The 17,794-nt window shown below is 40.1% G+C and overlaps 1 protein-coding gene across 1 annotated transcript in view; it reads right to left on the bottom strand.

Moving 5' to 3' along the window:
• ADSS1 (adenylosuccinate synthase 1) overlaps nt 1-17,114 on the bottom strand; it is a 28,578-nt gene extending 11,464 nt beyond the window's left edge. The window contains exons 1-7 of the mRNA XM_054634601.2: nt 16,824-17,114; nt 3,992-4,094; nt 2,493-2,555; nt 1,697-1,747; nt 1,286-1,352; nt 776-883; nt 332-413 (exon numbers count right to left, since the gene is read on the bottom strand). Coding sequence (XP_054490576.1) covers nt 332-413; nt 776-883; nt 1,286-1,352; nt 1,697-1,747; nt 2,493-2,555; nt 3,992-4,094; nt 16,824-17,009 — 660 coding nt within the window. The 5' untranslated portion in view covers nt 17,010-17,114. The remainder of the gene's footprint in view (nt 1-331; nt 414-775; nt 884-1,285; nt 1,353-1,696; nt 1,748-2,492; nt 2,556-3,991; nt 4,095-16,823) is intronic.
• Nucleotides 17,115-17,794: the final 680 nt, after the last annotated feature.

Raw genomic sequence — 17,794 nt, 5'->3', positions numbered from 1 at the left:
TTCAGTAAGCAAGGAAGTCCCACTGACACACTGGACACTAATTGAAATCATCACCCTGCATTCTCTTGACTTCTTTGACACAACAGTCATTTTAAACAACATTCAAAAAAGTAAAATATTATAGGAGAATTAAATCCTCCACAGAGCTTACATTAATGGCTACAGTAAGAGAGAACATTCAACTACAAAGCATAGCTGCTGTTTATTAAAGCTCTCATAATAATGAACATATGTATTTTTCATCTAAATTAGCTCAATAAGTGGTATGTCTGGTACACTTCATTTTTATCTTCTAAAATTAAAATAAATATTTCAAGTGATAAATCCTTACCTTTAGCTTTTTCAATTGTCCTTCTGTATCAATTTCCAGTGTGGGAAACATTGACTTGTACTGTTGTGCCAGATTTTTAAATCTATAAAATATTGAAATTGTATCTATGAGGAACATATTCACAGAACCTTTGGCAAGAACTCAGTTTATATTATGCACAGTATATACTGAAAGCTATAGGGAGAAAATACTCAGCACTCTGACACTTCAACCAGTGCATTTCCCAATGTTCAAAATTCCATTTTAAATTATGAGAAACTCTGTGAAGTACAGGAAATACACACACACACACACACACAGACATTCTTTCCAGTTTTCTTCTCCTTCTAGACAATTTATATACAAAATTCAGACACATATTTAAAAACATCTCCTTAAAAGCAAATCTGTCAGGCAAAATGTATCACTCTTTAACATAATATTTACAAATGAAAATAGTTGTACCTTGAAGAAAATTCATCAAAGTCAGAGAGGAGGTCACAAATCCGAAGGCCTGTTCGTGCAGCTTTGGAAGAATATGTTGGTCCAATCCCCTTTTTTGTTGTGCCAATACTAAGTAAAAAGAAACACCCCCCTCAAAATGTATAAATACATGCAAAAATACACTTTATGCCAAGTAATTTTGTCAAAGTGAAATCATATAATGGGCAGGATGTCTGAGACATAAAAATATATTAAAGTTCTGTAATAATAAATATATTATATTAGCACCTTTCAGGCTTTAAGTATTGCTAATAAGTATTGCTTAGTATTGCTAATATTTGTGGTATTCAGTAAAGCATGAGTCTGGCTGACAGTTTGTTCACTAACATAAGTAGGAACAGAACAGAAGCACAGAATTATTAACATCAACAAGGCTCTTCAGAGACACACAGCACTTCTGTTTTTCAAAATTACACTGATTTTCCAAATTTGTGTAACTATTAATGAAATGAGGCTGTTGGAAATATTTACTTTTTGCCTTCTTGTGCTTGACGTTGCACTTCCTGGAGCCCATCTACTGCCTGGTGAAAGTCAAACACTGCAGTGGAAAATCAAATGGATATAGTGAGAGAACAAAGGAGAAAAATATTCTTTAAATCACAGACATCCATAATTTCAAGACAAAATGCCTCTGCTGTCATTGACAGTGCACAGGCCTCCTCAAGTGGAAACAGAGGGAGTATTCCTTAAACATTGTGAAAACATGTGAAAACATCACTCTTCAGTGGACACAGATTCCATTATCATGCTTCAGATTACACAACATAACAAGAAGCTGTGTTAGATCAAATACACAGCTGCTCTGGGGAATAATAATTTAATTTAGCCTCATGAGCTAAGCAATCATTTGTGAGGGCTTTTTCCCCTTCACTCTTCACTTACCTATATGTGCTCTATCTGATATAATCAGTCTTTTCTCCCAATCTTTCAAACCTGTCAAAAAATGAAGAAAGGTAGGATTTCAGCTGTGCTGATTGGTTGAGCTTTGACATTGACTTCTACTTTTTCTGTCTTTTTGCTAGTTTGTGTGTTTTCTTCTTAAGATAACTGTAGACAAAATGGATAAACCACAAGACAATATCAAATAGCAGCAGTGTTTCTGTTGAGAAACTTTTCTCATTTTTGACTTACCAGCTTTCTCATTTTGGTATGGACAAAGATACTTCTTAAATGCCAGAGTGCTGTGGCTTACACAAAATTCTTTAAATAAATATTCTTGTTTAATTTGCTACACAGCACATTACATTAACTCTATTTGTGCCTCAGAAAATAGAGAATTTCTATATAGAAACATAAAACAGTCTAAGAAGTAGAGGATCTCGGAAGGTCATAGGGTCTAAAGCCTTGCTCAAAGCAGAACCAATTGAGTTTATATTTGGGCACAGAAATTGTGGGTCAAATCATCCCTATTTGAGGTCAAGGGAAGCTTAGCACACACTTCAGCATTTATTTTCTTTCCAATGTGGCATCAAATGCCATGAAACTCCAAGAAACCCATGAAAAGACTGCTTTTGGAAATACGTCTAAAGACTGCCACACATTTCAACATTTTAAATACTGTTTCCTCATTTAAAATCCAGAATGTTATTACTGCACTGCATACTTATGGTCAGAAACAACAAAAACCCTCAATCTGGCTGCCAATATAAAGGTAGGTTAAAAATTACTTGATACAAACCTTTCTTTTCATTCTTTTCAGCTTCTTCAAACAGGCCTGGTAAATGTATAACCACTCCATTACCTTTGGGAACATAAATGATTTATTTTAAAGCAAGGAATAAAACACTTATTTTTAGAATGTAAGGCCTGTAAGGCCTTTTAGGATGTAAGGCATCTACTTGCTGTCTAAAATTTTACTTAAGAAATAAAACTAGAGTTTGCACAAAGTGATCTCGAGGACTTTTTGGATAAATCCTGATTTGGGGTAAGCAGCTGCTGGGCTGCTAAGCTCAGGAAAAGCAGAGCTGGTTTGTTCCAGGCCTGAACACCAGGCTGCTGCACAGCCAGCTGAGGTAAGCAGATTCTTGTCTTTGTTCATGGTGGACTTTGCCCTGCAACTCCAGCCTCAATTGTTCACAGGGAAAAGCTCAAAGAAGTCCCTGGCCTTACCACACTGACAAGCCTGTGTGAAAATATTGAAATCTTCTTCAATATTCAGGTTTCTGTTTTAAACTCAGCTCAAACTAGTGCTGTGATACATTAGCAATGCCTTCCCCCTGCTTTTGAGCTACAAAACAGAACCCACAAGCAATAAAGAGCAGTGCTGGCGAGACATGGAGGATTAGTGATGCAGTGGGCTGGAAACAGCTGCTGCCTCCTTCTTGGGAATGTCAGAAATATATGCAAGAGCCTGTCTCAGCCTAAATTTAGCATAACTCAAGTTATAGTCGTTACTAATTGACAAGGGAGTAAATAGGAAAGCAAGGCAACACACCATATTTAGCTGAGAGGAAAAAATGTTTAATAGATTCTAGTTATGCATTTGGAAATTATTAAATGGGACAAAACTGAAACTCTATGACTCACTAGAACTTACACTCATTTCTTGAACAGTCTGTACATGATTTCTCTCAGAAATAATCAAAACTTTGGACAAGAGGCTTAAATTTGCCTACCATTTAAATATGAGTTTAATGACCAGTGAATGCTGCAAATCTTTTTATGATGCCATCTGCACCAAGTATCTTTATAGCAAAATACAACATCACCCTAAACAGCTGGTGATGTGAACAAAAAGGGGACTGAGTAATGACCTCCTGAGTAGAGCCCTGCATTTTGGCACCTATTTCTGGAAGTCAGTAAAGACCTGTGAGAGATAATTTTTATTATTTATTTAGCTAAGTCCTGACATTCGTGTTCTCAAAGAATAGCACATATATTTCTGAAAGTATAAAAAGAGAGTGCAAGTAGAGGGTGGGGTCCAAATTTTACCATAAAGTATAAGAAGGAACATGATAAGATGTTCTTGCTTTCAGTTTTCTAACAGTGGAAACTAAACTGACACTGAAAGTAGAGTAACTCTTCATGTAAAAGCAGCAGTGAAATAAAAGCCAAACAGCTGAAGCTAAAGCAAATCTGACTAAAAGTCACATTTTTCTTTCCTTGTTACTGCAAAGTACAGTTCTAGCTATCCACTACACAATGCCATTTTTTATAGTAATTTCCAAAATGTCTTACCAATAAAAGAAATTGCCTTTGGATTAATGATGCCACTAGGAAATAGGTGAAAATCATATTCTTTCCCATCAACAACGACAGTATGGCCTGCATTATTACCACCCTGCAAAAGACAGAAACATGTGAAGAAGAATAATGGTCTAACCTCTATTTGGAAAGAGCAGCTCTTTTTATTTATATATGTCTTGGGTCACTTCTTCCTCCACCTTACAGTTTCTTAACATGTTTTAGCATTGTAAAAAGGTCTCAAACAGGACAGTGAGGGAGTTAAAGGAGTTCAGCAGGACTGTAGAATTGTGAAGCAGAAGGATACCTTGAAGTCAAGGCAGGGCTGGGACAGGGCAGGAGTTAATACAGAAGTGGTGGCATAAGCTAGACAAGAACTGAAGCTTTCTGGGAGAAGAAACTGGAATTAACTACCACTCTTGGAGTCCTGCCCCTGACATGCCTACACAAGCCCATCCTTTTTAGGCATCTTCTGTACATGGACATTTCCTTGAGTTCAAGCCCAGTATTTCCCTTTGAATGGAAGCTCTTCCCACCTGCCCAACCACAAACAGCTACTGCTTCTCCTGGTGTTCAAGAAAGAGGCTCTCTGTCAGGCTGGAACCATGTGCAGACTGAATGACCTTGTCAGTGACAGAATATTCTGAGTTTGAAGGGACCCACAGGAATCCAACTCCTGGCCCCACACAGGACCACCCCAGAAAATGGTCAAGAGATGATCTTCCCAGTTACCACCACCACCACTTTATGGAGTCTGCTACAATTCATGACATACATGACTACCTACCAGAACCAAGAATAGGAGCTGGTATTTTCCTTACTAAATTGCTTTTCCACAAACTCTTTTAAAAGAGAATGATGTGGCAACACAGAAACTTAGAAAGAGGTGAGCAGATCAAGGTCATGAATTGATTTGACCTGAAATATTAAGAATTAAAGGTCCAGTTTTCTCAGTAGGCTTAGTGGTTTTTTCCTGGTGTGTCTTAATGTAAGTTTGTTTACTACTGATAAGGTTGAAACCTGACTACTCATGTGCTGTGGTGCTACAGGCCTTTAGTTTTCCCAAATGATTACAAATCTTTGTGGGTTTGGCACAAGAACTGAATGATTTAAACTGTCTAGAAAGAGGGCATCTCCTGGAAGGAGAACTGAGACTGCCACTGGTAATTTGCAGAAAATAGAGTGTTGGCTGAATGAGTGGAGTTGCATGAAAACCCAGAGAAAGAAGAGTCATTTATGAAAATGAATATTAGAACCCCATTTTATTCCTGAGTTTTAATTTATTCTTCACTTACTCATTTGCCTTTTTGTATGTAAACCACAGGAAAATGGCAAGTAAAAATCCTTTCAAAATGTGGATAAATGCTGAAGCACAACATTAAGAAAATAAGAACTATGGTTTACAAAAAGAGAATGTTTTTTAAGCAGTGTGATGGAGAACCTTAGGAAATACATATGCAAACATCATAAAAAGAATTTTTATGCTCCAGAACATTTGAGTTCAACAATTAATTTTAAACAGATAAGCTGCTAAGGGAGAGCTGAGGAGTTAGAACAGAAAAAATAGTACACACAGATTTAATTTGACTTAAAAACTGATGGATAGCTCATCCTTGGGATGGGAAGGATTTCAAAATGTTCTGCTAATGCAGAGTTATAATTTGTCCAGAGAATCCTGGCTATTTTTCTTGCCTCTCAGATATAATAAATCAGTTGTAGGAATCTGGATCTAGTTAAAAGCACTCAATTATCTAGAATGTTAATTCATCAGGCAGGAGAGTACTTTACATGATATTTAAGAGGTCTGACTTAGGTGGATTGCTTTGGTTGAAACTCTGGTTATTTTATTATCAGGCTGAGAAAAAAGCTAGAACCTTCTTCTGGGACTCCCAGCTTTCCAGCTCACCTATAGACAATGGCAAGATGAAAACTTTAAAAGAATTAACTCCATTATTTAACACCAATTTAATCTCTACTACAAGTAACAATTTCCTCTTTTCCTGAGAAAATGAGGAACCAGGCTGCTTCAAAAGTATTTGTTGTCCTAATGCTATAGTTATACTCTGCTTTTCTTAACCAACATGAACAAATGAAGTCAGGCTTGAGGACTCACAATCTGAGATAACAGCATTCCTAAATTATAGTCAAAGGTATTTTCTTGTATCCTAAAATTTCAAAAGGTGGGACACACTAGTATGAAAATGCTTATGAAAGACAGTTTATGCTTTTGGAAAATTTCCTGAACAACTGACACCCGGACAAATGCTCTTTCTTTAGCAAATGCTTAAAAAGGGATGTTAATCAGGCAGCTTGTGAGAGTTGGCATACATAAAAAAATGCTGAAGCACAGAAACACCATCAGATATTGTACATCCTCTAATAGCCAAAATCTCTGATACGGTTTCAGTCCCTCTGGATAGATAACACACATCAAAAACTCAGTGACAAACCACCTAAAGTAGCATTCCTCCAATTAAAAACTAGTATTGACATCTGTGGAACTGCATTTTGCACTGCTCCTGTTGGTCTGTGTTTGCTAAACAAGTGTTTTCCAGGTATATTTCTACAGCTCAACTAATTATACTTTTATAAATATAATTGGAGTGGTAGCAGAGCATTGAATTACCCAAGCGACATGACCACACTTGCAAAACATTACACTGGTAATATCTGATGAGATATTTTGTTTATTATCTGGTCATCTCAGTAATTTCTCATGTTCAGTCACATAGATATTCTAACAGCATATTGGCAGCCTAGCAGCTGAGATATTAAAGACATCCACTCCTTTTCTAATTTTACTCCAGTTTTTAGAGTCAATATATGGCTTGTATGAGCCACTTCTTCTCCTAACAAGATATAAGTGAACCTAAAAATCTTATATGGGGTTTATTTGAAGACTACACATTTGAAGGTGCAGAGAACTGCCTGGTACACTGCAACTGTGTGAGCTCCCCTCTTTCTCTCAAATGGTATTTCATTAAAGTGCTGTGAACACTAATACACCAAGCGACAGTGCTCTCTGGACCCTCAGGATGCTTCCTTCCTCTTGGGCCAAAAACCTTTTGGAGCCTCTGCTTGGCCCTTGCTTCAAACACAAGGACATCATAAACTTCCATTTAATATCCAGACTCTGCCATGCAGCACTGAGCCCACCTGAAATTTATTTATCTTCAACCATTTGCAGGTTCCTAGGTCTCTTGAGGTGTTATTTTCTGCAGATCTTAAAAAATGTCTCCAGCCAAGGGAATGTTATGGCAACAACTTCTGATAGATTATTCATCAGTGCCATTTTGGCATGATCTGTATTGTGAAATGATGGTATGGCTAGAAATAAGTTGCTGTGCAGTCTGGGCATCGCCATTAAACCATTCTGCTGTAGGAAATGCTGTTCCCAGGAAGGCATCATGACAGCAGTTGTTCCAGTGGCATCCATATACACTCCTCACACACTTCCTCTGCTCCAGAGTGTGTCCTTTCCATAGACACAGTGGGGTCTGAGGTTTATTTAAATAATTTTAAAAAACTATTACATTGTACTCAGATAAAATTTGATTTTTTTTCTGTAAGATTTTAATCTATATTTTCTGAAATTTTATAATCCAAGTGTAAAATTACATATTGTCCCAGTACTAGAAGGAGCTAGAGGAACTAAACTACACCATGCGACATTGTACAGTATTTTTCAGTACAACACTTTGTTTAAAAAAAAAAATCAATTTCCAAGCTTTTATGTACTCATCTACTTGTGGTATTGGATTGATGTACTGATGTACATTGATTACAGTTCCAGAGTGCTTGAACACCAGAACTGTATCAATACACTAAACTGAGAAGCTATATTTTACCAGTGTTAACAATTGTAGCTGGCATAAACAGCACCAGGGAACTGATAATTGTTATGAACAGGTTGCCAGAGGACAGTCATTGTCTTCACAGTAGAACTTACAAAAGCCATGAAGAAACAAACCCACTTCCCAAACTGCTTAAAGGCTGCTCTTTTGGCCTGTATTGTTTTTAAAATTATCTCTTTATTTTCTGCAGCCAAAACATCCCAAGACAGTGAATTTCATTTGCGAGCAGCAGTGAGGCTGTTCAGTACCTGCAGCAGGAACTCAATTCTCCAGTTAGCCTAATGATACATGTTAGAACAGGAAGGAAATGTGTCCTGATGCTCACATGTGCTTCTGTCTGTCTTGCCAGGCAGGTAGTGTGGAGGAGTGCTACCAGATGCTCTCCTGGTTGGCACATCCCTCATTTGCTCAGTGCTCCTCACAATGCCTGAACACAATTTCATTAAGTGGATTCATATGAAAAATCACCAGATCACATAAAAACCTTAAAACCAGATCATTGTTTCAAGCTGTAACTAGAGTGTGAACAAGAAACAGGTTTATTTTTGATGGGTCCCACAGTGATGAGGTCTCACCCTCTTCCAGTTAACAATGGGGAAATAACAGAAACTGGTTACTGAAGATCTGCAGCCAAAATCACCGTGGTGTGACACACCAGCAGGACACAGAGCTCCTTAGCTACTGCTACATGCAGTGAATGCATCAAATGTCACAACTAGGTTTTAAATACACAAATTAGCAACAGAAATGCAGTTCAAGGAGATATCTGTGCTAGGAAGCACATGGGGCTATCTGAACACAGTTTCAGTACTGGCTGACATGCCTGAGGCAAACCTTGGGTGTATAAATGGGAATATCAAGTAGGAGTAGAAAGATTGTATTACCTCTCCTTTTGGCAGTCGTGCAACTGCCACTAGAATACTGTGTCCTTGGTACAGGGACAAGATTACAAGATGATCCCCTCTGGCATCATTATATGAATTTATAATCTATGAATTGAAATACCAGCCACAAACCAGCAGTTTGGGAAGCCTTCATCTGAAAACAAATGCTGTGACTCCTTTATCTCTCTCTTCATGATAAGTGTCCCAGTAATACAAATTCCAACCATCAACAGAGCAAAACATTTCTGAAATTCAACTGTATCTGCAGGCCAGGTACCTCTCTCCTCATACTATCAAGCAGGCTATAAAATACTCCTGTTTTGTTCCCAGAATTGAGTAATTTTGTTCAGTTTATTATAGCATTTTTAATGCAAATAAACAAGAAGGAACATTCTTGTATAAACTGTTTATTCTCTTTACAATTTAATTAACAATGGCTATTTATAACTTACATCAGCAACTGCCTGGAACTAATTTGAATAAATGTAGCTAATAACTGCTACCAGCATGACTGGCTCTGACATGAACTTTATAATAATATAGATGCATTGACTTTCATGGGATTTCTTGTTATTAACACCATTGTAAATGACATTTGAGCATCACTGGTATTGAAAACCTCCAGACAGACAAGTGCAATACATTAACTGCTTTGTACATGTAGACCTTCAACAGGATGTCACTGAATCACCTGTGTGTGAACACTTCTGACAATGACTGCAAGTGCTGCACATTCCAGCTGGAAGGTTGTTGCCATAGGTGCTTGTTAGTTTCCCTTACTAGATTGTAAAAACTGGAAGGTCTTTTTGGTTTTTTTTTTTCCAGTTTAACTATTGCCAAGTAACATCCTACTCAAATTTCAAGTGGTGAACCATAACTTTGTTTTTTATTTTTTAACTCAACCCATTGGGGATATGTGGGTTGGGAATATTCAGAAGTATCATTAAGACCACAAGAACTGAGGCAACAGTGATTTTTAAAGCTGTGGTGGTGACAAACAACTGGTCTGAGTTGCAAGTTTATCTCCAGACCCCAACCACCCTCAGCCAAATCTAGTTTGGTTGGCTCTTCTTTCCTAAGACTATGTTGCAGTAATGACTTCAAGTACAAACAACCCTGCATAGAACTGCTCTGACTCCTGCCCTGTTCAAGTGTCACCCTTTGCTGTCTCAAAGAAGGAGCAAAATTCATAGGATCCCACTGTCCCAAGTAAAACAGCATTCTTTCCAAAAACTCCCAAATTCCCATGGGAGGAGACCACCTAAAACCTCATAAGATAATTAGTATTATTATAAACACAAACATTCTTGAGAAGAACTGAGCAAGATTTTTGACCCTTTAAAGGAACATGAAATTATTTGTAGAAAAAATAAAAACCCTGAAGCCTATATCATATACTGCACCAATAATGTGGTATTATTTCTTTACTACAAAAAAATGACCCTAATTTATACAGATACCTTGGTCTTCCTAAGCATCCGAAAAATGCAACTGGAAAAGCCAAGTCTAATTCAACTCAGGTTTCAAACAGTGTAGGCAAACGAGACACTCACACACTGGTTATTTTCTCTCAAACTGAATTAATTGTTTTGTCAAGTCACATCAAAACAACATACCACAACAGATCACTATATAACAAAATACATATTTACTTCAGCAACAGATGCAAAGAATATAAATTCAAGGTGCATTGGTAGAAAATGCTACAGTGGAAAAATATTCTTATGCTAGCAGAATACTGAAATAAAGAAAACCAAACATAAAAAACCTAGATAAGTCTGCTCGTCTTTAATTCTCTCTGCTGAAGAAGCATAGTCACGCCCCTGTGGGAAGTAATACGATCCAAGGATATGAACATAACTTTTCTTATATCTGTAAACAAGTTAAGAACAGGAATGAAATAGAACAGATGTAATTTCAGTTTAATTTTCAGCTGTTTTCTTTTGATGCTTGTAGAGGATAATAAATTCATCAGGCTTTATAAAGGGGATTGGAAATTAAGCTTGCTTTCTTATGGAGATTTGGAAACTTTAAACCTGACCTTCTCATACAGTATTTATAATCCTGGTGGTCCTGAGATGATCTTGCTGATGCCCAAAGGAAAGGCTAGTTTAAAATAGCAGTGTCACCATGTTGTTCTAGAGCTTAAAATGATATAGTGTGGCATGTAAGTATGTATAAGCATAATGAGAAATAAAATTGGATAAAGTACCTCAGAAGCGACAGATTGCTACAAAAAAATCTTCAAGTTTGGAAGGGTGGACTACTTCATTGTACTAAAGAGACAACTCACACTTGAATCCTTTCCTGTGTTGAACAGTGAAATAAAACCTGCTTGTGTTTTTGCAGGGAATCTTGCAAAAAATGACTTAGAAGCCTGTATGAGTGTACATGGAAGTGGATTATCAACCTTCCCAAACATTTGGGAAATCAAAAACAACAGACCTGCAGTCACTGTACACTCATGACTTCAAGGTCATCAATCTGTTCACTGAAGATCATCAAGCACTAAATCATTAGGAGATTAAAGCCTTTCCATGCTACTTTATCCTGTAGGGAAAAATTACACTAAACATGACAGTTAAATCTCATTGAAAGGAGAGCAACACATGACACACAGAAAAAACAGCAGCAAACAAGGTCCTGTAACTCCACACAATCATCACATAAAACTGCCCTAATTTAATCCCTACTGCAAACAGTTCCAGTAGCCCATGATCAATAGGGACAAGTCACAACAACGTGTGGCTGCTTCCCCTGCCCTGTCAGCAGCAACAGGGGAACAAAGGAAACCTCCCCATCTCGCACCTAAAGCACCCAGAGAAACTACTGGGCTGCCATTTCTGCCACGCTTGGCTTTTATTATTCAATTGCTTGCCCACAGTATTTTCCTTTGCATTCCTCAAAGCACTGTTACTGAAACAGACAAAATTTACATTGTATTCATTAAAACACTAACACAAGGAAATAGAGAAACCTACAATAATATACAACAGTTAGGTGTATGGAAGCATTGGGCTCGTCCCTTCACCCTTGCTTAAATTGTTCCCTAACGTTGCAATGCTTCCTCAAACCCAACACATTGCCAGGATTTTCTTACTGGTAAAACCTTCTCAAACTTATTTGCTAACATCCACTACATAGAGAAAATAAACCACTCCACACCCTTGGTTTATGACCTGGTTAAACGTCTCAGTCCAAGGAACTCTGAACTACTCAACCACAAAAGGCCTTTTCAACCTCCTCAGCTTTTCTTCACTATTAACATCAACTGTAATTTTTGTCCATATGCCTCAAAAGATCAGATGATCTTTGAAAATAAAGCAATTCTTAACCTGAAATCATAGACTTGATAGAAGAAATATTTTAAAATGGGACTGCATATTTTGTTCAAAACAGAAAGTTTAATATGAGAAGCTTAGGAAATCTAATAACAGCTCTTAATGTAATTACATTCTTACTATTTGGTGTTTCTCCTTACAAGTCACTTCTTAAGGGAATGCAGATAACATCAGACAGATTATTTCCAGAAGGCAGAATTGTCATAGGACTGACACATCCAGAATTGTCGTGGGCACACTGGAACAGCAGCACCGAATGACACCTTGAAAAATTTCTTAAAAACTGCCTTGGCCTAGTAACTGCTGCTGAATCACTGCTGCTGGTGATGATGTGAAAGGAGGAAAGGTATGCACTGGTGTGGCACCTGGTTTACACATCTATTCAGTAATATGATGTGACCTGTGACAGGTAGAGGTGATTATCACAGGGCCTCTACACACTTAGGAGCAATAGTGTTCCTGTCTTTCACCTTAGGCTTTTGGAAAATTTTTCCTTTCCTTTGAATTTATCAAGTTTATGGGGCATTTTTTAGTGAAAAGTTATCCTTACAGTGTACCTTACATAGTCTCACCTTAAGGAAACAGCTAGAACTGCATGACAAGCAGCTGGCCTCAGTTAACTGAGAACTTATGATGTGTGACTTTTTAGGAACAGCTCTGGTCCAAGCAGGCCCTCTGGAAGCACACCACCTTGGCCCTTGGCACTTGTGACAGGTGACTCTTTGATCATACTCCAAAACTGATCTGAGAGATCAGCTAATTAAAACCCTGGTAGCTAACACCAGCCACCAGCTCTAGCTTTCAAGGTAGACACAAAACAAGCAATGAGGTGATGTGAGAAAGGTACATCTGGAATGAGAGCTACCACAGAAAAAAGTCACAATCTGAAATCAGGTTTTGATCAACACCAAAGCTCTCTTCCTTTGTTAGATGCACCCAAATTACTTCATCTGATACTCTGACAATATGCTAAGAGGCTACAGAAAAAGTGAACTCCCATCTTTATGTCAGAATATTCTCTTAGTTAAAAGATTTAAACAAATATGCAAACCCTCTTTTTTAAAGAAACATCAAAATGAAATATTTACCTCTGAAATATTTGTTTTCACTCTTTCCTAAAAATATATTAGGGATTAAAAGTATTGCATGGCATCATGTGACAGCTCCATGCCCCAGGAGGCCACAATAAGAAAGAAATATTAGCCTCTTATGTTTTTCTTCTGAAATTCTTTGCTTGCTGAAAGAGCACTTTACAGGAAAAAATGTTCTTGATGTTCTCCATTAAATGTACTCAGTTGCTTAACAGCCCCCTGTTTGTTTAGAAATACCTTTTCTGCCTCTTTATATGGCTTTGTGTGCCTGTGTATCTGGTATTTTAATGAAAGCAGCCTGTGAAAAGTTTTGTACAGCATCATCCATAAGAGCATTCAGAGATCTTTTACCCTTTCTGAAACAACCTCTTTCACAAAGAATGCTACAAGTATAAAGGTGAAATGAAATCCACTACTTCTGGCAAACTAATATTTCATATTTAAATTATGTCACATATTTCTGTGTCACTGAATGGTGAACTCATTATTTTGAACTCAGACTGTATAATCTAAGCCCTGGTCAACAAATTAAGTCATCAATTCATGTGAAATTCTGAATGCTCAGGAAAATTACAGAGGCTGGGGTTTTAATGCAGAATTTTCTTTTAATATGCTTTAAAAGCTTCCCTTGTGCCTGTGATGGACTTGTATTGCCATTCACCTGCCTGCCTTTTATTCTAGTATCCTAGAAAATAGAATTTCATTTCCTCTGCAGCAACCTCTGCAGATGTCACAGGTTATTTTTATGCACCCAACACACTGAAATACTTGAGAAACATTTAATGAAAGTTATTTCCTTTCATGGAAACATTAGAGAATTACTGTTTGTTAAAACCCCTTTCAAACTCAAATCTGGTCCTGAATTTAAATCCCTACACAGAGAGGAGGGCAGCCTCACCTTTTTAAAAGTTAGCTTGAAGAGTATCCTATTGGGATGAAGAATAACTCTAGCTGGTACATGATTTCAGAGGACCTGAAAATCTGTTTTTCAGATATTAATTTTCAAGTTTTCTCTACTTCATTCTCACTGAGGACTAAAACAAGCTGTTCAACATCATTTCCATCAATGTCTCAGAAAATGGAGTGGACAAGACATCGGGTAATAAATAATGTTGTCAATCATCAAATTCTAACCAAAAAGTCTGGTGCAAATTTTCCTGACATTTTGTCTAAAATTTCTAATAAATCAGTCATTCAGTACTTCTTGTTTAAGAAATTGCTTCTAATACACAAGTGTTATGGCACTAAAAGTTTTTCTTAGTTTCCAGGAGCAATGTGAAGCAACAAGATTCTGGTCCAAACACTGAGCTTTTTCATGGCACTACACAGCATTAATGAAGTGCTCCTCAAACTGATTACATCTGTAAGTTAATGACCTGCCATTATCACACTGAGAGAACTCATCAGTACTCTTCATATCCTTAAATATGTGCATATCTTTACTAAACCTTAACAGACTTCTAACAGAGGCAAAAATCATACACCATTATCTACTTGCATGATTGGCTTTGAAAATAGAAAATATTAAATTATTAAAATGGCACAATTAAAATTACCAAATGCACAAAACACCCATTGAAGTATTAAAAAAATACAGCCCTCTTTAAAGTTACATAATATTTGCCACTCAAAAATAAATCATGACTCATATTTTCTTTTTCAAATGCTTTATAGTTGGCCCTCATCCTGAAGACATCTCCTTCTAACCAGTGTATCAGGAATGCTATTGTAGTCTCACACACACTGTATTGGGGAAGACTCTTTTGAAAAGAGCCCAGTGCTTTTCTAGCTCCACCTGCCTTCCATCCATGCTGGCCTCCTCAGGCTGCAGGAAGACAATCCAACGTGCCCAGCAGCACATTAAACCATCCAAGCCCTCACACACTGACCCTTGTGGCATGCTCACACACACACTCCTGCATCCTTCACAGGGCATCCTGAGGCTGCACCTGGGGGCCATGCTGCCAAAGTAGCTGCTGGATGGACAGCAGAGCTGTCCTGAAAACAGCTTCAGGGCACCCCACAAAATTGAGCCTGAAAAAGAACCAACATGACTCCTTACAGTAGTAACAGTAACCCCATGAGAACTCACTGTTTGACAGGGACTTCTATGAAATGCTCCTCCTCAGCTAAAACTTTAAATTTTTTTTTTTTTCCTCACCAAAGCAATCCCTAGACCTGAGTTTAAATTCCTAGTAACACATTACTGGGGGAGGCAAGGGGGAAATAAACATAAAAAAAAAGGTATGGTCCTGGTAATGCATATTCATTAGATACCTTTTGCAAGGAAACTTCTCCCCAAGGTGATTCTAGATCTTGGGAGCTTAATGTCCCAAATGAAAATACTTCCTCCACCCTCTAAATATTTAACCTGCATGATAACATTTATTTACATAATATACTTAATTAGAAAAATGTCCTTGGATTTATTACCTTGGATTCAAGGATGTCTCTAGCTTTTTAGTAGCTATCATGAATTTTAAAGCAGAATAAATTTCATGGTACATACCAGCTGACCTGGACTAAACTGACTACTTTTTAATGTGCTCACATAGTTTAAGGGGACAACAGGCAGAATATTAGCTGTATTGGTCTAATATGTTCATAACTAATGTTTGAAAACATTCTTTAGAAATTATTACCATTATTGATGCCCCATCCCTGGAGGTGTTCAAGTCCAGGCTGGATAGGGCTTTTAAACAACCTGGTCCAGTGGAGGATGTCCCAGCCCATGGCAGGGGCATTGTAACTGGATGATCTTTAAGGTCCTTCCAACCCATTCTACAATTCTATTTGGAATCACCTACATGTCTAATGTATATTATGCAAATACATTGTTTTGGGAATCCTTACAATCTATTCAACTCAAAAATACCTATAAACAAAGTCATGCAAGATGTTTCCTGTTTTCATGCAACTCTACTTATTTTTACATGAATTTTTTTCCGCTATTTTACTCATGCTCAATTTTGTATTTATTTTTTTAGAATAAACTTCCAGGCGCTTTGCAGGGAACACAGTCCGCCCATCCAAAACACCCCCTGCAGTAAAACTTTGGCAGACTCCTGAGGTTAATTACGGCTGGCCTTCAGGCCGGCTCATAGCGCTTTTCCCCGGAGCAGCAGCACGCCCGGAGACACCCAGCCAGCCCCGCACAGGCAGGGGAACATCCCCGCAAGCCCCGACCGCAGCCCGGGCCGCGGGGCTCGGCTTCCCGGGGCAGCCCAGGGCCGGAGCGGCTCCTCCCCGGGCCCCCGCCCGCCGGCACCTCGGGATTCAGTGTCGCTTATCGTGAGGGGTCAGCTATTTATATTTATAGCTCAGGGCTTGTTTCTTCCCGAGTGGCATCTGGAGGCCCGGGGGGGTGTGTGCGGCACACGGCTCCCGCCCGGGCACGTTCGCGTCCCGCCGCTGGCTGCGGGAGAGCGACGGGGACTGGGGATAGGGAGCGGGGAGGGAGAGAAGCAGGAGCGAGGAGCGGCAGCTGGAAGGAAAGAGCGCTGGAGGGAGGAAAGGCGGAGCAGCGGGGGACAGAGGGGACCCGCACGGGGAGGAGAACGCCGGGCCGAGAGGAGCCGGGGGAAAGCGGGAGCCGCAGGGAACGCATGGTGAGGAAGCGCCAAGGGAGTGGCTGAAAGAGCCGGCTCGGCACCCACCTGGCACCGGCACACAATATCCGACTCGGTGGCCAGCAGGTCGACCACCTTGCCCTTGCCTTCGTCCCCCCACTGCGCCCCCAGCACCACCGTCACTTTGTTACCGCCCGGCTCGCTGCGCGCCCGCTTCAGCCCGCCGGCGGCGGGGTGGCCGCTGCGGTCGTTGGACGCCCGGGTGCCCGACATGCTGGGTGGGAGGGTGGCTGTGGCCGCAGCAGCCGCCGCCTCACGCTGCCTCGCTCCCCGCCGCCGCCGAGCCCTGCGCGCTGCCCGCGCCGCGTCGCCGCCGCCCGCATTTAAGGGCGCCGCCGCCGCCGCCCGCCCCGCGGCGCGCTGACGTGCGGGGCCGCTGCCCCCCGGCCTCGGCCTCGGCCGCCTGCCCGGCCGCGCTCGCACGCACGGTCCGGACAGACCGACACACAGACATACACACCGACACACAGACACGCACACGCTCTCATAGCACCTCTCACACTCACAGTCCCCTCACACACACACCACACACTGTACTCCTCGCAGGACACAGTCCCCTTACACACATGCTCACGGAGCACCCCACACAAGCACGGTCCCCTCACATTCACGGTCCCCTTGCACACAGGCACAGCTGACAGAGGCGGTGGAACTGTGAGGAGTGCACAGCCCCAGGCCATGCATGTAATGGGCGCCTCAGAGGGATGCAGGCAGGCCGCTGTCACCCTCATGAATCTGAGATAAGCCTGTGGTACGGACAGACATCAGTCTGTGAGGCGCTCTCATGCAGGGATCTGAAGCTGTGTCACTGTCAGGGGGCTGCATGGAGAGTCAGCACACGGGTAGGTTCAAGGTGTGTGGCTCTCACAGTGGCCTGAGGCCTGTGGGGCTGTGTCACACGGATGTAGGGACACGTGTCGTACTGAGGTGCATGGCTGTCACTGTGACACACAAGTACTGTCACTGCTACTGAGGTGTCAGAGCCTTGGGCACAGGAG

This window comes from Agelaius phoeniceus, chromosome 6, assembly GCF_051311805.1.
Source record: "Agelaius phoeniceus isolate bAgePho1 chromosome 6, bAgePho1.hap1, whole genome shotgun sequence".
NCBI classification, from domain to species: domain Eukaryota; kingdom Metazoa; phylum Chordata; class Aves; order Passeriformes; family Icteridae; genus Agelaius; species Agelaius phoeniceus.
This window is presented reverse-complemented; position numbering and strand designations above follow the sequence as displayed.